The sequence below is a fragment of the Polypterus senegalus genome, chromosome 8 (genome assembly GCF_016835505.1).
Source record: "Polypterus senegalus isolate Bchr_013 chromosome 8, ASM1683550v1, whole genome shotgun sequence".
In the NCBI taxonomy this organism is placed as follows: Eukaryota; Metazoa; Chordata; class Cladistia; order Polypteriformes; family Polypteridae; genus Polypterus; species Polypterus senegalus.
Genome location: NC_053161.1, coordinates 137,975,801 through 137,995,923, shown reverse-complemented (window position 1 = coordinate 137,995,923; position 20,123 = coordinate 137,975,801). Strand labels below are relative to the sequence as shown.

At 38.8% G+C, this 20,123-nt stretch overlaps 2 protein-coding genes across 2 annotated transcripts in view; one reads left to right on the top strand and one right to left on the bottom strand.

Moving 5' to 3' along the window:
• Positions 1-3,498, bottom strand: part of LOC120534315 (G/T mismatch-specific thymine DNA glycosylase-like) — a 40,586-nt gene extending 37,088 nt beyond the window's left edge. The window contains exons 1-2 of the mRNA XM_039761811.1: positions 3,414-3,498; positions 2,969-3,040 (exon numbers count right to left, since the gene is read on the bottom strand). Of these exons, the coding sequence (XP_039617745.1) occupies positions 2,969-3,024 (56 nt within the window). The 5' untranslated portion in view covers positions 3,025-3,040; positions 3,414-3,498. The remainder of the gene's footprint in view (positions 1-2,968; positions 3,041-3,413) is intronic.
• A 10,471-nt stretch (positions 3,499-13,969) lies between these two features.
• Positions 13,970-19,310, top strand: c8h12orf73 (chromosome 8 C12orf73 homolog). The gene is made up of 3 exons (XM_039760548.1): positions 13,970-14,065; positions 18,441-18,591; positions 19,172-19,310. The coding sequence occupies exons 2-3, from the start codon at positions 18,484-18,486 to the stop codon at positions 19,265-19,267; spliced, it is 204 nt and encodes a 67-aa protein (XP_039616482.1). The 5' UTR covers positions 13,970-14,065; positions 18,441-18,483; the 3' UTR covers positions 19,268-19,310.
• The last annotated feature ends 813 nt before the right edge of the window (positions 19,311-20,123 follow it).

Here is a 20,123-nt window from a genome sequence, read left to right as displayed (position 1 = left end):
ATGCTTCATTGCATTATATAGAAGATAATTCCATTCTCTCTCTACTCCCACAACCAAAAATAAAAAAACATGTCCATAGCATGCAATCAAAAGAAAAGAACTGAACAAAAGTTACAAGTATACATTTAATCTTGTATGTGCTGAGCCAGTTTAGAATTACAGGGAGACAAGCGATTATCACAGCAGCACTATGTGTAAGGCAAGACATGGTGGACAGTATGAACCATTGTAGGGCTCAATCACACAGAAAAAGAGATAAAAAAGTGTGCTGTGTGTATGTTTTTTACTTCACACCACACAGAAGACTAATCATATTTATAAAACAGAAGAAGATTAATTTCTGGCTCAGGATTTAATCAGTGTCTGAATTGAAACAAAGACAAGCTCGTAATTTCTGTTTTTCTCAGCTTATTGATCTTTGGTACTCCTCACAATGTATTTCAAATTTTACACAATTTCTCAATCAAACAGAGGCTTATCTTCCTTCGAAATTTCTCAATGACATACATGTAGTAAATCGGGGGTGGGGGGATGTTGGGGGAGGAGGTTCCCCCTTGGGAGTGTTGATTAGGATGCGATTTGGACAATTAGATTGGAGAATATGAATGGAGGTGTTTAGATGTTGTTCCCCATGAGTTTAAAGTGGGAAATACTTATACGCCAAGGTGAAAAAATGGAAAACCGACATGCTGTACATCTCCGTCAAGCTCTGAATTTAATAACAAATGTTAGAAATTGGATAAATGGATTTTAAATTGCCAAATTTCTCCCAGGGTAAAATAAATTTCTATCTAATGTTCTGCAGCACTAAAAGTGATACCAGAAACAGACTTGAGCATTCCCAGTTAAGATTACTTCTCTCTTTTTATATTTATTATAGAAGAGTCTGTGTTTTTATTCTGCGAGTGCTACAATTAACAATGTTACACATAATTTTATAACTGGGGCACTTGCCAGTTTTGTAAACCCATCATAGAAATATAGTGAAGTAGCACTACAGCCTGAACCTACAGTTTTGTGGTGTGCAGTCCAGTATTTTTGCCACTAGACCGTCCTTTCATGACAGGCATGAATTGTCCTTTGAACAGGTAATATGAACTGAACATAAACATGTATAGGACTACTTCAGGATCCAGTCTGGAAACTCAGTTTATACTGTTTATACATTACAATAGCTTATTTCCCTACTGTTTATGAAAATCTATCCAGTTAATTAAAATTCAATACCTAGAATCAACATCAGAAGTGAATTAATGTAGTCCACATGAACAGACATTATGGTGAGAAAGACAAGGCATCTTGTCCATCCTTTACCATCTCAGACAACTGAAGAAATGTGCAATAAAGTCTGAAGTTGCCGGATACCAGAATAAAGATGACATTGTACAAAAACCCATTGACAGAGAGGATATTGTCGTTCATTTTATAACAAAGGCTTAGGAAACAACCGTCACAGTATAATGAAAATAGTAAGGAGTGAAACCAATGCCAATGGTCGAGAGTACCTTCCTGTAGCAGGATACGGAAAAGACTCCCAGGTGCAGACACGGATGAAGTGAAAGGTCAAGCGGTCAGGCTAGATATCGAGCAGTGACGTGACACCAATGGGATCATGAGAGAGGAGTGTGGAACACGGTAGTCCGAAGGAGGAATAGGACTCGAGAAAAGGGGCATGGGGGGTGTATGGGAGGCCGCAGGCAGAGTGGGGATGGGTTTGGAAGAGGACGAATAGGAATCGAGAAATGCTGTGTGGGTGGGACCGGGTTTGAGGAGGATGCTGGACGAACCAGAAGAGAAATATATATAGGAGATTGTTTACATTTATAAACATTTTCCTCACCACTCAGTGAGTGGGGAGCCACTTCAACCACCACTAATGTGTGGTATCCACCTGGATGATTCGAGGGCAGCCATTTTTGCACCCGTACACTCACTGCACAGTAACTGTTAGGTAGTGAAGTGGTTAAGAGAGACAGCCAGTTAGAGACAGGGAATGATTATGGGGCCAGAATGACTAGGCTGTGTTGGCCAGTTTAGCCTGGACATCAGGATACACCCTACTCATTACAAAGGACGCCCAGGGATTTTTTTGTTGACCAAAGAAAGTCAGGACCTCAGTTTTACATTTCATCCAAAGGACAACATGATTTTTATTGCACTGGCATCCACATTCAGACAATTTACACCACAAGGTGAGCATCCTCTGCTGGCCAAAACCAACACCTCTTCCACAAGCAACCCAGGCTTTTCCTATATAGAAGTATTGGCTGGGCTGAAACATGCTTAATTTCAGGTGGATGAGCTCCTCTTAAGTGCATGTGGTATTCCCCAGTATGGAGAAAGTTGCGAGTTCAGCGGAGCACACGTATGCCTCTCCCTCTTCAAGACCAATATAAAAAAAACTGCATTACCAAGGTATAGCAAGGAAAAGGAAGGACTCCTCTCAACCCTTTCTATAGCCAGTTTAAATGGTTAAGATCTGGCAGTCGCCTGTGTTACCACAAATCAAGAAAGGAAAGACTGAGAAAGAGCTTCGTGGTCATACTGTCAGGCATTTTAATCCGCACCTTTTAATATTTAATTTTAAGGTACATGTACACCCGTGTGTATATAGGTGATAAATTAGATCTAATCTAATGAATACACCACAGTCATTTCCAGTATTTAAAACTTTGACGTTTTATGTACTGCTCGATGGTCTCTCTCAAGATCAGAGGTACGGAAACTTCACGGAAGTGCTGTATGTCAGTGTCTGCCGCATAAATTGCAAAAATTGAACACGGTTATATTTCTTTGACTTTCAAACTTAAATTTATCACACACAACAAGCTATTTGATTATTTCGAGAGCTCAGGGAAAAGATATTCATTTTTGAGTTTGCGGATGGGGAGGGGCTGGTTGCCATCAAAATGTAAATTGAAGCAAAAACAGAAAAATGTGACTTCTGGCATGCATGTTATCAACTCACCAGTGCTGCAGATAGTCCGTCGGGACCGTCAGTGATGTGTACTGCTTTTCTTCCATCGTTAGGGCCGATTTACTTTAAAACAAATTAAACATTATAAATTACCCAATTTGTGCTCATAACCAATTCCTTTATTTTAATGTAACCGTCACACGCGTTTATTTAACCACCATACAGTCTAACATATGCATTCTTAATATTTTTGTACTGTCACTCTTTTTTTGAGCATAGGCGACTCGATAGCGCCGATTACAGACTGGAGGTTGGCGGGATTGAAGGCCCGAAAGAAACGCTTCAAGTCTTCTTTCAATGCGAAGAGTAACGCTGCCAGTTAACCAAGGCATTACGTTACCAATGCCACATTCCTATTCAAACATCGGTGTGCATAATATTGTTCTAATTATTAATAACTACCGACTTTAAAGAAATGCCCAAAATAAACACTCACACGCCTGATTCCTGTGCTGGGCTACAACAAAGAAGTGCCTCCGTCAACAGCGTTAAGCAAAGGCGCTACCAAAAGCAGCAAGGGGGTGAAGACGGACACCACCGTGCATGCTGCGTTTCTGTTAATCATTTTTAACAAAATAAAGAAACATATATGTTTTTTTAAATAAATCCCTTGAATACAAAAAGTGATTTTCACAGTTTAATCGAATATACCGATATAGGCTTCAACTCAATATCTGTAACCCCTACCTACGAGTTAGTTCTTGCCCGCTGGACATTTGAACTCTAAGAATGACAGTGATTAGCCGATTTCATCCCACGTGACCTACACGGAAGCCCAGTGTTTAATGATAAATGTAGGCGCTGATGAATCCATTTTTTTTTGTTATTTCACAAAACTGGTAAGCGTATTCAAGAAAGTGGCGATAAATTAACAAGCGACAAAATATATAAAATTAAGAAAGTTCATCTTTGATCAGCTTTGATTTGTAGGTACATGTAGTATACGCAGATACTACAAATGACGTGCTGATTTGTTTTCTTTTAAATGGTAGGTCTGTAGTTTAGTGATTTTGAAACAAATTTCAAGAGTTCAGTGCTGCATTGATGTTCTCTCTGGTCTTAATGCGCAAATACGTGGCAAAGTAATTTCTGAAGGGGAAATTACAGTTCAGCCCGTGGTGGGACAGGAACACCCTCCAACAGATTTCTAGGTATTGCAGGCTGCAGCCAGACCCTTCTCGGAACACAAGGGTATTTTTTGTTAACGGACCTGGCAATTTGGCATACAGTTGCTCAGAAAAGTCATTAACCCATTTTATGCAAAGTGTAACATGAAACGTCAAAAACGAAACAAGAACAGACAGCTTTTTAATGTGAACTTATAACAAACGATGTGTTACAAGCACAAAAACAAAAAGCAGCTACAGTAACTAGTAGTATTGAAGATATAAAACACACAAGATTATGCCAAAAGTAAATGCAGTCCAAATGTGTTAACTATATTGCAGTATAATATTTATGCACTTGGTGCGTTTAATTTTGGCATAATTTTGTCATATCATAATTAAAAAAAATGATTCTTTTTCACTAGACCATGCAATGTTCATGTCAGTTTACTACACAATACAGAATGTATTCAATGCATCATAAATCCATGTCCATAGATATTCATTCGTTTTCCTCAGCTTATTTACGACCAGGTCGCAGGAGCAACAGTCTCAGCAGTTAGGCCCATATGTCCCATTCCCCAGTGTGAAACAGGACTGGTGGTAAAACTGTGCAAGCAAAGGAAAAGGCAGATTGTATAAGTGTTAAAGAGAAACAATGGAGGGAGAGCCTCAAAGCTGAAATCTGACCTGAAACAGTGTTTACAGTGTCAATTCTGTGAAGGAAAACAGCAAAGAAATACTGTACATCTGTAGCTTTAGACAAGGAGGTGTGTCAACTCACTTCTAAACAGCCGATCACCATACAGAAGTGCAGTCTTAAACACCTCTGCTGCACTGCATGACAGCACACCATTCAACACCCTGATGCACCACCTAACAGGGAAGCATTCAATATTCTTGCTGATGTGCTTTTATCACTGGCAGCATGACTACAACAGAAACGCAGACCATTCCACCATTTTGAGGAGTTGTGCACTGTTTCAAGAAGTCGGAAGGGATTGCTGGGGACAGCGACTTTGAGATGAGGGCTATGTAATGGTGCTGACAAGTTGCATCAGCCAGGGTTGTGCTGTTCTTTTAGGGATAGCAAGGCACATCAAAGAGCCATATAAAGAACAAAGGTCTATTCTGGCACCCTGTATTAGTGCTACAGTATTTTAACTTGTACTGGGAATACAAAATACTATGAGATGTAAAACAAGACCTTTTAAAATGTAAACATTTACAAGGGATCTAAAAAAAACAAGCACTGAAGGCCTGGGAGTTGGTCAGTTATTGTTTCATTTGTGTTCATAGTTTAATATTGGAATGCTGTTTTGTTAGACATCATCTGGCATTTGGATATTTTTTTTCTCAAAATCAAGCTACCTGTACACAGCTAGTGAGTCAGAAGCTGCATTAAGAGTCAAAAGACTTGCATATGTTCCTATTGTACAAAATACTTGTATTCTGACACTGTTCAAAATTATGCACACCTTGCCTCTGCAGTTGCTTGTATGCTTCTGGTTAAACCAGCTTTAAAAAGCTAAGTTCCATTTTTTTATCTGTCTGTTGTTTGAGTGTTCTGTCCTCCGTCACCTGTTTTGTAATGTGTGTGGACATTGTTTGGCTATTATAGTGTTTAAAATGGGCAGGAATAGTCAGCAACACTCTTCCATTACTTCTAAAATTATAGCAGTAGAGTGTTGTACCGTGTTAGCCATAGATTGATACAGGAGAAAGTAGGGTAAAATGACACCTTTTCTTGGCTAACTAAATAGATTACAAATGCAAGCTTTCGAGACAGCTAAGGCCCCTTCATCAGGCAAGGTGTAACTAACATTTTAATGTGAGTGTTCCCTAACTTCTCATACCATTACTTTACTTTCTAACTCCTGGTTGTACGCCAAATACTAATCATGGGCCTAGCTGCCCCTTTTTTCGTGTGTATCAGATACAAAGAGGATAAATAAAAAAAATCAACTTTTGAGTACTCCTTTACATCCAATCTGATTTGTGGATTTTGGAAGCCTGAGGAGTTCAAACTGGTCTCAATATATTGGAGGGCGTTTTGTATAGAAATGTTTAGTATGTGGGTAGCAATATACTGAGCATGGAAGCAAACTTTTATGGCTGAAAAACAATAGAAAAACAGTAGAAAAAAGTAGATCCAAGCTACAATTACTGTAAATCCCAGAGATCCCTTTTTTTTTTTATAAATTTTATTGCAATCCATACAAAGCAATCAAGTTTTTACAAAAAAAAAAATTGAGTTGAGGACAGATCGATCCCCACCCCTGAGAGAGAGAGCAAGCCAAGCCGCGTGAAATTTAAGGCTTGTAAACATACCTAAATTAATAAATTCTCTGTGCCTTATAAGCTTATTTTAAAATATTACTGATTAGATCCTGCCATGTTTTGAAAAAAGTCTGTACGGATCCTCTAACTGAGTATTTGATTTTTCCAATTTCAAATAATATAACACATCAGTTTCCCACTGACTTAAAGAGGAGAGTTTGGGTTCTTCCAGTTTATCAGAATAAGTCTGCGTGCCAAAGTGTAGTGAATGCAATCACAATTTGTTTGTCTTTCTCCACTTTAAACCCCTCTGGAAGAACCCCAAACACAGCTGTTAATGGGTTAGGAGGGATTGTGAGTCCAAGGCTGTCTGAAAGGTAATTAAAATTTTTTGTCCAGAATAATGTTAATTTGGTGCAGGCCCAGAACATGTGACCCAGTGAGGCTGGGACTTGGTTGCAGCGTTCGCAGGTTGGATCATGCCCTGGAAACATTTTGGAGAGTTTTAGTTGAGACAGATGTGCTCGATATATAATTTTGAGTTGTATAATTGTATGCTTTGCGCATATGGAGCTCGAGTGAATTCTCTGCATTGCTACTTTCCACTCCTTTTCTGATATATTAATTGAGAGATCTTTTTCCCAGTGTCCTCTTGGATCTTTGAAAGGGAGGGATTGTAAAATGATTTTATATATTGTAGAGATGGAGTCTAAGTCCTTGAGATTGAGCAATATTTTTTCCAGCATGGATGAGGGTGCAAGATGAGGAAAATCTGGAAGGTTCTGTTTAACAAAGTTCCTGATTTGAAGATAGTGAAAGAAATGTGTAGCTGGAATGTAATTGTTCATAGGATGCAAAGACGTTGTCTATATAAAGATCTCTAAGCAAGTTAATTCCAAATTTTTCCAGATATTAAAACTGCATATGTTTGCGAAGGTTGAAAGAGGTGGTTCTCTTGCAGAGGTGCCACAGATAGAAGCTTCTCCGTCTTAAAATGCTTTCTACATTGGTTCCAGATTCTAAGTGAGTGGAGCACAATTGGGTTATTAGTATATTGCCGATAACGTGTGTTTATTGGAGCACAGAGCAAGGAATACAAAGAAGTACTGCAGGATTTTACTTCTATTGCGGTCCAAGCCTGTGTATGTTCTTCTATTTGTGTCCAGGTTCTTATCGCCTGTATATTTGCTGCCCAGTAATAAAACTGGAAGTTAGGTAGAGCCATGCCACCTTCTGCCTTTTGTCTTTGTAGGGTCGCTCTTTTGATGCGTGGATGTTTTGAATTCCAAATAAATGAGGTTATTGTTGAATCTAATTGCTTAAAGAATGATTTATTAATGTATATTGGATGTTTTGAAATAAAAAGGAGCTTAGGAAGAATATTCATCTTAACAGTGTTAATTCTTCCAGCTAGTGTGAGATGAAGGGTTGACCATCTATGCAAGTCTTGTTTAATTTTTTCCATGCAGACGGCGAAATTTTGCTGATATAGAGCTTTATGTTTACTTGTGATGTTTACCCTAGGTATTTAAACTGTTCTGCAATGATAAAAGGTAGGGTATCTAATCTAATATTATATGCTTGAGAATTCACTGGAAAGAGTACACTTTTATTCAGATTAATTCTGAGACCAGAGATCTTTTGAAATTCTGTGAGTGCTGCTAAGACTGCAGGCACAGAATTTTCTGGGTCCGATATATACAGTACCATATCATCTGCATATAATGAGATTTTCTGTTCCAGTCCTTCTCTGCTAATCCCCTTTATCTGATCAGTATTTCGACAATGTATTGCCAGTGGTTCAATGGCAATTGCAAACAGCAGCGGTGACAAGGGGCATCCTTGTCTAGTACCACGTACTAGTTTAATGTAGTCTGAGCAAATGTTGTTGATGCAAACTGAAGCTTCTGGGTTAGTATACAGTAATTTAATCCATGCACAAATGTTCGGGCCAAACCCAAACTTCTCCAATGTAGTGAAAAGTTATTTCCATTCAATCATGTCAAATGCTTTTTCTGCATCCAATGATAATAATATTTCTGGGATGTTTGATTTAGTTGGTTGAGTATATTACATTAAACAGGCGTCGAAGATTTGAAGATAAGTGTCGGCCCCTAATAAATCCAGTTTGGTCTTGTGATATTACCGAGGGGAGCACTTTCTCCATCCTTCTAGCTATGATTTTAGAGAGTATTTTAACGTCATTATTCAGAAGTGAAATTGGTCTGTATGATGCACATTGTAATAAGTCCTTATTTTGTTTTGGAGAAATGGTGATTAGTGCTTGGCGAAAGGTTTGAGGAAGAGATTGGTTATCTCTGGCTTCTGTAAATGTTGCTAATAGGAGGGGAGCTAGCTGAGCGGAGAATTTCTTGTAAAATTCTGCAGGGTAGCCATCAGGGCCTGCTGCTTTCCCGCCTTGGAGTGACTATATAGCATCTAGTAATTCTGATTACGCCAGTTAGCAACACTCTTCCATTACTTCTAAAATTTCAGCAGTAGAGTGTTGTACTGTGTTAGCCATAGATTGATACAGGAGAAAGTAGGGTGAAATGACACCTTTTCTTGGCTAACTAAATAGATTACAAATGCAAGCTTTCGAGGCAGCTAAGGCCCCTTCATCAGGCAAGGTGTAACTAAAATTGTAAAATTTTAATGTGAGTGTTCCCTAACTTTTCATACCATTACTTTACTTTCAAACTCCTGGTTGTACGCCAAATACTAATCATGGGCCTAGCTGCCCCTTTTTTCTTGTGTGTCAGATACAAAGAGGATAAATAAAAAAATCAGCTTTTGAGTACTATTTTACATCCAATCTGATTTGTGGATTTTGGAAGCCTGAGGAGTTCAAACTGGTCTCAATATATTGGAGGGCGTTTTGTATAGAAATGTTTAGTATGTGGGTAGCAATATACTGAACATGGAAGCAAACTTTCATGGCTGAAAAACAATAGAAAAACAGTAGAAAAAAGCAGAGCCAAGCTACAATTACTGTAAATCCCAGAGATCCCTTTTCACAGCCTCTCTCCATTCATCAAGGTTTGGATGTAGAAAGCACTGAAAGCCACAACAAAGATAACACCATGTCTGAGCAATGTGATGGTCTGGAATACTAAACAAAGGAGCAATATGGCAATTTTAAAAAGATTATTAGTAGCTACTAGTTCATAATAATAAACTAGGATATAGCATATGTAAGTTGCCAAACTGATAAGGATACAAAGAGTGGAAACATTTTGCATATTGATTAACACATAAAGGAGGCACAAAGGGATGGACAGGCATCCCGGAAAAAAGTCTGGAAGATCCCTTACCTGGATGGGAGGCTCTGAGTGAACAGAGAAGCATCTCTACCATCAGAGGGAAGGATGTCGCACCCGGACAAGGCTGCCCTAACGGATGGATGGACATTCCAGCCAGAGGAGATGGCTCCTTACCTGGGCGGGAAGCCCCAAACAAATGAACAAGCATCCTAACCAGACATGTGCTTAATACCTTCCTTGGTTGGAATTAAAGAGGACAGGAAAAGACTGTCTCTGAGGGGTGTTTATTCCCTCCAAGCATTAGATGGCAGCAGCCCTTCATATCGGCGCCCATTCTTGAACCAGCAGGGGATGTCGGGAGTTGTATTCCAGCAGCACATCCCTGTTGGGGTCCATGGGTGCCGCAAGAGGGAGATGCATGCCATACTATGTTGGACTTCCTGGAAGTACTTCCAACAAGCATCAGCCCAGGCACTGGAAGTACTACTCGGGCCTCGATAAAAGGGACTGCACTCCCTTGTCCAGACGAGTTGGAGGGAGGACTGAGAACAACACTCAACTGGAGGAGCGTAGTGTGGTGAAGACAGGAGAGGTGATAAGAGAGTTAACTTGTGTTTGGTTCTTTTGTGGAGGTATTATGGATAATAAATCATCTATTAATTGAACCCGGGATTGTTCTTGTGTCTTTGTGTTTGGAGTTTGAGGCTCACTGGTGCTCTGGTTCCATCACACAAATTCAAATAAGAATTTCACTGAACTCTTTACATGTGACAATATTGACCCTATGAATTAGTTTGGTCCATCTACAAGTTTCAATGAATGGGGTAAGTATAATGTCTCCAATAGTGGAGCAGGGAGGCCTAGTAAGCAAACTTCACATAAATGCTCACAAAGAATCAAAAGGCACACAAAAAAACCTTAATGATTCCACATGTAAGAAAGTGTGAGCAAAATGCATCTTGAATGTGTTAATGTTCTGTATAGGTTTTGTGCATTTTTACACAATGTACAGTACATGACTAGTTTTGGCCTTTTTCATGGAGATTTCTGGGTGGGAGGCTGTTATTAATTGGGTGTTGTGTGAATATATTGCAATGCCCCGTGATGTTTTTTTTTTTTTTACTTCAAACATTGCTATGGAAAACACAATATCCTATTTTTGAGGGATTGTGTGCCTCCTGCAAATGTCCTTCCACATCTGGAGCAGACAATGATGTCTTAAAACATTAGGAAAAGGGCACAATCTAAAAAGACAAGCAAAAGGACAAAAATACTTAAAATATGAGCAACTAGACCATAAATTTTTAAAAAGGCAACATTTCTCATTGCTGGAGTAAAAGAGCTGTAGGCTGGCTTTCTTTTTATTTATCTTGACACTGCTGTTATGCCTCTGATGAACTATGAATATTGGCATGAGTCAAGGAAAAGTGCTGCTTAAGGGGATGTCAGGATGGTATCTAGACCCTGTCCTATTGGTTAGGTAGGAACCAGCCTTGGATGCTTTTCTTTCACAACACGACACACTCACTCACACACCTATAGATAGATAGATAGATAGATAGATAGATAGATAGATAGATAGATAGATAGATAGATAGATAGACAGTATAGTTTGAACACACACTGGAATGGCTAAAAAGCCAAAAAAAATAAAATAAATCAAAATAAATAAAACTTGTGACTTGGTTGTTACAGTCACAGTCAGGCATTATGCAGACGTATTGCTGTTGGTATAAAGAACCCCCAGTCGCATTTCTTGGCACACCTGCTGAGTAGTTAGTTGGACAAAAGTCCTTAGTGTTACTGTGTGTCAGAGAGAGAATGTGCAGAATTGATCATAATGGCAATCAGCTTTGTTTTAATTCTCTCCTTTTCTACTACCTTCTGAGGGTCTAGTGTGTGTCCCATAACTGTGTTTGCCTCTTTAATTAGTTTGTTGATTTAATGGGTCTCTCTTGAAGTGATGTTACCAGCCCAGCACACCACAGCGTTGAACATTGCACTGGCCATCAGAGAGTTGTAGAAGATGTGAAGGATGACACTTCCCACATTAAAGGAATGCAGTTTCATAAGGAAAAAGAGCCTTATATAGTTCCTCTGTGTTCTGAGACCAGTCCAACCTGTCACTAATGTGGACCCCCAAGTACTTGTACCGGTGGACCACCTGTACATCTATTTCCTTAATAGTGACCGGACATAGAGGCTCTTTAGTGATGCTCTTTTGGAGAAAGTCAATAGCCAGTTCCTTGGGTTTGCTCATGTTAAGATGCAGACAATTCTCTTTGCACCAAGAAACAAAGTTCTCCACCGGATTATATTGTGTCTCATCCCCTTTATCAATATCTTCATTCAGAATCATCTGAATTTGTGCAAGTGACATGTCCTGGTGTTATATTTATAGTCTGATGTGTATAGAGTGAAGAAAAAAGAAGACAGGACTGTTTTTTGTTGTGCCCCAATGTTGCTCATATCTGTATCAGGGACACATTCCTTGAATCTGCCCAGCAGATAGACCATTATCCAGGACACCATAGGTTCATCCATCTGCATAGCTCTGAGTTTACCCCTTAACAGGGATGGCTGGATGGTACTGAAGGCACTGAAGAAATCAAAGAACATGATCCTCACAGTGATGACAGCTTTGTCCAGGTGAGAATAAGCCTTGTGGAGCAGATAGATAATTCCACCCTCCACTCCAATCTTTGTCCGATAGGCAGACTGCAGTGGGTCTGGATGGTCTACCACAAAAGGACTCATATAGTTCAGGACCAGCCTCTCAAAGGTCTTCATGATGTGCCACTGGTCTGTAGTCATTAGATGATGAGGTGCCTGCCTTCTTTGGAACAGGAAAAATGCAGAATGTTTTCCACAGAGGCTGTACTTTCTGGAGCCTTACTGACAGACTTAACAGGTGACAGAGGATACCTAGCAAACTTCCTTTTTGGACTCATGGATCAACCAAACATAAATATATTTGGGGTGATGGAGAAAGACAGAATACCCGGGGAATGTCTGTGTATAATGATTTAAATTATAAGAATCAAAAAGCCTTGAGGCTCGGAATAATCAGGAGATGGAAGGTGATGAGGGTGGCACCTCTGCGTAGGTTTCCTCCGGGTGCTCCGGTTTCATCCCACAGTCCAAAGACACGCAGGTTAGGTACATTGGTGATCCTAAATTGTCCCTAGTGTGTGCTTGGTGTGTGTGTGTGCCCTGCGGTGGGCTGGCACCCTGTCCGGGTTTTTTTTTTCTGCCTTGCACCCTGTATTGGTTGGGATTGGCTCCAGCAGACCCCTGTGACCCTGTAGTTAGGATATAGTGGGTTGGATAATGGATGGATGGATGGATGAAAGGTGACGAACAGGAAAAACCTGTGGTCAAATAAATAAGCCAAAGTCAGGATATCCATAAAAGGGAAAACAAAAATTGAGCATCAGAGCCAGAAAATGGTGGTCAAACTTTGTGATCACAAAACACTGCAAAATGTCAAGAAGACTAATAGTGAACCCTAACAAGATTGCTGCACATAGCTGAGGATTCTTTTAATTTGTATCATAAATTAGTATATTGTGATTACATCACATGTAACAGAGCTGGAATGGCCAAAAGCAGGCATTGTATCCACAAACAAAATAACATTGGTAAAGAAAACCTTACCAAAATAATGTTTAAAAAGGGCAATACATAGGCATAAAAATGAATAAACTCAAACTTTAAAGAATCAATTACCCTGTGGACAAAAGAAGAAATTGGACATGCCACACAAACAGAATTTGAACCTACTACTCTGTGTATTAGATTCATGGGTGAATCAGTATGGTGTGAGTTTGTGTAATTGTGCACAGTGTTGCTGTCTAGGGTCGATTCCTTTCTTGAGCGTGATGCTGATATAATAGCCAGCATTTTCTAATCTGATCATGCAATCCTGTGTTTAGATTAACCTCGTTTAATTTATTTTTTTTCTGTTGTAAAACTACATTTAATTGGATCACAGCAAATTCCTTCCCATCTGCCGGTGTACGGTCACTTTTTACTTAAGGTTTGAATTTAGAGGGACAGATGATCATTTGGTTAAAATGATAAAAGTACCAACATATACACATGCACTGCTTAATAACCCACCACGTTGTTCTAAGTAATTCGTGATTCTGGAGGATTACAGTGACATGAAGCAGAAATAATTTAATATTCGTTTGTTATTGCCATGTGAAAGGCTGCAGAGAATACTGACTTTGTCAAAAATAAATCTGTCCATGCTTCCTGTCCGTAAAAAGATTACATTTCTTAATCCGATCCAATTATTTCTCCCTCAACTTTTTTTCGGCCTGCGGAAACAAATTCGCCGAATACAGTTTCCCAACGAGCCCTCTAAAACCGCCGTACTTCCGTCCTTACCAGCATAAAGTCTGGTGTGAGAGACGACGTCCAGTGGACGAAAGGTATGATAAGTTTTAATTACTGATGGAAAAGCTCGACGCGGACTATTTTTGTTTTATATTTGGGTTTGTGAATGTCGCATTATTAGCTGTCACTCCTTATTAATATTATTATTGCAGTGGCATTGCTACAGAGAAGCGGGGCATAGTTAGCTTGACTGTCAATATGTATAATTCATATTCGAGTGCACAACATTAAAGACATTTGAATCATACGCAATAAAATATGACTTTTGACGTTCACAATATTTTTAATGTAGAGAACATTTCTTTTAAAATACAATAAATTAATAGAAATCCTTGTGTGCATGTTCGAGTACACAACAGTAAGTATAATGATGTTGACCTTTCGAAGAAGTGGTTTATTTCTTAATGTTTCATGTAAACACGACGCCATCTATTGGCTGCATTTGGAACTGACAGAAAATATCCCACTTGGTGATTGATATGCCATCTCTTATCCGCGCCTGATTTATAAAGCTTGTGTACCAAGAAAAGGGGGCCCATGAATTGTGTGTGCGCAACCGTCGGGGTTTATAAAAGAAAACCAGACGATGTAACGTGTGACTGTTTACGGTAACTCTGACTCATACGTACGCAACAGTTCAGAGAAACAAGGAAATGTCAAAACTCTTAATTAAGTTGGGGAAATGCAGCCAAACGATTTAAATGACAACTTGCACTTAAAATAATTCATATCATCAATACGTTATTGGAATGTGCGCCGACGTGACAAAAAAGTGATGACTATAATGTACAGACTTTTTAGTTCCCTTTTAAGAGAGCCAATGCAGCGTGTTTGCGTTGAACAACTTTTTACTTTCTCGTATACGAAGTACACAAAAAATCTCGTACGTACGTGAAAGTATCACGTACTTACGAGATAAGGGTTATCCCATAATTTTTTCCACTGTGCGGTTCAGAGCTTCCATATATATCGGCTACAAGTTACTTCCAAAGGAACTGGCAGACAGGTCAGGAATATCACGGCCAAACTGGTGAGGCCCGACATTCAGTTTTCGTATGGTTTGGGTGCACATACATAAAACAATGTTTTTTGCCAATACAAGGCTATTTGCAGCAGTTTCTGGTTCTCCTAATATAAATGGAGCACTTTACAGCATTCACATTGCAGTAAGGGGACCTAGTAAGGATATGCTAAATCATCTGTGAGGCCAAGATGAGATTGACAAACATCGTAGCTTGTTTCAACGCATAATTAATTTATTTTGAGGTAAAGTATCTTTGGTAGATGTGATGGTACTGTACACGGTGGCTGGCTGGCCTCGCATTTTTTCATATGGCCTGTACTTTTCTTTGAAACAGCAATTGTGTCATTGCTTGTTTTTGGAGATAGTGAGCACCCTCTCAAATGCTGGTTCCTTATGCCTTTCCACAACGGCCACAGCGCAGGAAAGGCATTATGATGCCTTGCATGATCTTGCACTCTCCGTAGTGGAGCGCAGCCAGATACTTAAGTGCAAGTGGCGCGATCTCAGTGATGATCAGTAGTCGGGGTGCCCAATACGTAGATTGCGTTGCATCCAAAAAAAAATAAAAATAAATGTTAGTCTATCATATATCCAGCCTATGGCATTTGCCACTTGATTGAAATTCAGGGCGGCCAGTCTGAGATCTCTTTTCCTCTACGGTCATCCCGCGCGCACGATCAAACGTGCGAGCTAATGCAAAGCTCCGGCTGTGATCAAGTTATCCTTCCAATTTATATCGACTAAAGAAGGAATTTTTTTTTAAATTGCTTGGGGAGGGTATGGGCTGGACGTGGAATTGGAAAAGGATTTTTTTCTCACAATGTCACAATCGAATTGCGTTTGTTTGACATCCGAGGTTCGATCCCCGATGAGGGGTGCAGTGGAGTGTACGCCTGATGAGCCCAAAATAGGGCGAAACACGTGTCTCATACTCTGCATTATTTGACAGTTAACTATGTAATATTCTATGATCTGCTTCTCGCAACTGTGAGGGCATGTCTGCGGATGTCTGCAGACTTGCAGACCAACCACACGCGTCACCTGGTAGGTAACCACCCACACAATCAGATCGTGATTCAGACTACGAATGCCTTATATATATATAATATATATATATATATATATATATATATATATATATATATGAGAGAGATCTCCATCTATATATATTTATATCTAGAGATATATATATAGAAGAAAAGGTCATGTGCTGCTAGTTGGTATGTTCTTGGATACATGTTTCATTTTCTCTTTGCATCAGGTGAATTTACAAATTTTAATAAACATGTTTCAAAATAACGGGCTGCAACAGCATCATGCTGCCTTTATCATGTGCCCACTGTGTATGGTACTATACTGTATAACATAGCAATTGAATAAAAGCAGACAGCAATACATGGACAATATTTGCAAGTTAGTAGAGAAATGGAACTAATCTGAGATAAAACAGCTTTATTTTTGTACAAAACCAAATGCAAATGTAGTAAGACAGATGTATTTTATGTGATGATTAGTAGTCTGTTTTCCCATATTGCCATGAACAAGTACCCTCATCCTTTTTTTTTATTTATTTTTGCAAGCACTAAAATGTGATAATAAAATTAACTTGAATAGAATGATGTTCGTCAAAGCTGTCCATCTGTAGTTTTTGCTAGTTTAAGATCAAGATGTAAACCTGCATATGAAAAAATATAATAAACCAGTAATGGCACACTGCATGATAACGTGCAGTGAATACACTTGACTTGACCATTCATAGTTTTCATACTCTTTGTCTGTACGTTTTAGTGTTTGCTCAGAGGTTGATGCGTTTGCTGCTTCCTGAGCAGCTCTTCTTTTCTCCACCCTAGTGGCCTGCTTCTACTTTTCTTTCGTCGGCATCTCTTTGCATTAACACTGATTAAGACAGTGTTTGTGTTGCAATTACTTAGTACGTTTTCTTTAATTTTTCACTTAAGTCTTCAATCTGCCTCAAGATTGATTTAAGTGCCAGCTTAAGATATGAAGAGGTAGGGGAAGTGACGGCAAAGGTGGTAGGGATGAGAACGGCGCCCATACACGTGGCCCTCACGGCTGCCCTGCTGGCCACTGCCGAGAGTTGATTCTATAATAAAATAAAAAGAGGACTAACCTTGGCGGTCGATCATTACCCCAAAAACAGATAGTAGAAGTCGTATAGTACATGTGTACCAGGTGATTTAAAATCCTGGACAGACAAACTAACAGCCACGGTAGTGTATTATGGATAGATGGATAGATAAAAAGATATTATTGGCATATTCAACACTTAAAATATACATAAACATTTCCATATACAGTACTAACTATCTATCTAATACCTTCTTTAATGATTCCTCTCTCTATGAAGTTTCAGTACTACAGACCAAACTTCTGAACATTGCTGCATGAGTAGAGTGATGTTGAGATGATGCATAATGTCACAACATACACTGCTTAAAATAAAGGTTTCTTTACTGGTTTGTGTGGTTCCTCATAGAGTCATTTGTTGACAAAGCACCATCCAGCTTTCAAATCCAGCATCAGCCTTGAGCAGCTGAGACCCTAAGTGGAGCAGTGTGTGGTAATAGTTAAAGGGCTTGCAGCAATTGAGGATGTTTACTGATTGCTATAAAGACTGGTAGTTGAGGATAACAATAATGGACAACCATATGCTACACTAAAAAATTGGAATTGTTCCTAGGTGAGAATTTTTTTTTTTTCCTGAATATGGGACCTTTTTCCTCATTGTACTATAGTAGCAAGTTTGGACTTCTTTAACTGATCAGAATAATACAACAAACATATCCAAATGTGTAGCAGTAGCAGACAACGATCAGCCTGTTATCTCTAATGAAGGCATTCATCATGTCGATGTGGAATTAGGGTTTGACCTTGACTTCAACTACACGTAATGGCACAGTGTTGCGCTGTGGGCGTTTAAAATACCTATAAACCATCACAAATGTGTTGTGTCAACTTCTGTCTGTTGCAGTTACTGTGTAATTTTCAAATTGCCTTTACTGTTTGATATTTCCCTTATATAGGTTTATGTATGGTCTGTATCACTGTTAATTGTAATCAGTTGTATTGTAAAATCTTCTGTTGAGTGATTGTTTTCCTGTGGCATCACTAAAGTGTACATTACCTGGAAGCACTGTATGGGTCTTTACATACCCTTTTTGTGTCCTTTAAGTCCTATTTTAATAGGTCTATAATTTTATATGGTAATTTTTTTTTGTAGAGTATTGGAAAACATTGTATGTCTGTAATCCTGTTTTGCTGCTAATTTTATAAACATGTTAAGGATGAACCCTTAGGTTAGAAACATGTTCTGTTGTAAAATCAGAAACTTATTTTTGAGTAAATTGCAATATTTGTTTTCTCAGGGCAGCAAAGCTAGAAAGAACTGCAGATAATGAGAATCTAGAAATGCCTGCGGGGGTCTCCTGGCCTCAATACCTGCGTATGCTGGGATGTAGTCTGTTGGCAATGTTGGCTGGGGCAGAAACTGTACATAGATACTACAGACCAGACATGGTAAGACTTGCTATTTGTGTGTGTGTGTGGCACATACACATGCATAGATTAGCTTTATTTATTTATTTTTGTATATATACAGTTAAACCTCAATTATCAGTTGGGGGTCGGGATCGAGGCTGTGATGGGTAAGAGAAAAGACAGGTAACGGACAATTCCAACACCACACGCTTACATTTATCACCATAACATTGTATAGTAGATTAATTATAATAAAAGAGAAAAGCTACGAAACACTATTAAAACTGAAGATACGTAACTGACACTGTGATTTCAAAATGCGGCCTGACACGTGGTGCTGGGAAACAACATTACGTGCTAGCAGCAGGGAGGGTTATATCCATGAGCTCACAGCGTTCTGCACAGCAGTGGTAGTACAGTAATTGGTAGGTGCTGGCATGTGCTTTTTTTTTTTTTGGCTCTGATTGTTAACAGAGGCTGATAAGTGAGGTTTTACTGTACATATTTAGGCCTAAGCCTATTACCTGCAGTTTTGTTCTATTTTTCCTTAGCATATTTAAGACCATAAACTCCATACATTTGCTCTCAGACTAAAACCATTTTTTTCTTCTTTTCTAAGAGTATTCCTGATATCCCACCCAAGCCAGGTGAATTGAAAACTGAACTTCTTGGTTTAAAAAGACAAAATTTGTCAAATGATTCATCCCATCCCTGACCTTGAATGGCCTTTTTTAAAATAAAAGATTATACAAAGTTCAGGGTGAGTCTTTTTTGTGTTGTTTCTGAAGTAAGAAACCTTATCCATTCTGAAGATCTTAGATCTGTGACCACAAATTTGTTTAAATTATTTGTATAACTTTAAGTGGTAAATGAAAGTCTGCAGTTCTTCGTTGTTGCTGTTGGTATTTTATTTTCAATTGCTGATAAAGGTGGTTTTTTTTTTTTTTTTTAATAAACCTAAAGTCACGTGCACTAAATTTTAACTACTTTCATGCAAAATGTATTCAATGATGACACACTTCAAAATTCATGAATTCTTTTCCTCATGTACTTTGAGGCCATTTTGCACAAGCTTACATACTGTTTTCATAGCAGTTTGCAATGCATTTAAAACTTTATTGATTCAGTTTGTTACATCAAATCAAAATATATGTACAGTTGTGCTTGAAAGTTTGTGAATCCTTTAGAATTTTCTATTTCTGCATAAATAGGACCTAAACGTCATCAGATTTTCAATGAAGTCCTAAAAGTAGATAAAGGGAAACCAGTGAAACAAATGAGACAAAAATATTATACTTGGTCATTTATTTATTGAGGAAAATGATCGAATATTATATATTTGTGAGTGGCAAAAGTAAGTATGTGAACCTCTAGGATTCACAGTTAGTTTGAAGGCGAAATTAGAGTCAGATGTTTTCAATCAATGGGATGACAATCAGGTGTGAGTGGGCACCCTGTGTTTTTTAAAGAACAGGGATCTATCAAAGTCTGCTCTTCACAACAAATGTTTGTGGAAGTGTATCATGGCACGAACAAAGAGATTTCTGAGGACCTCAGAAAAAGAGTTGTTG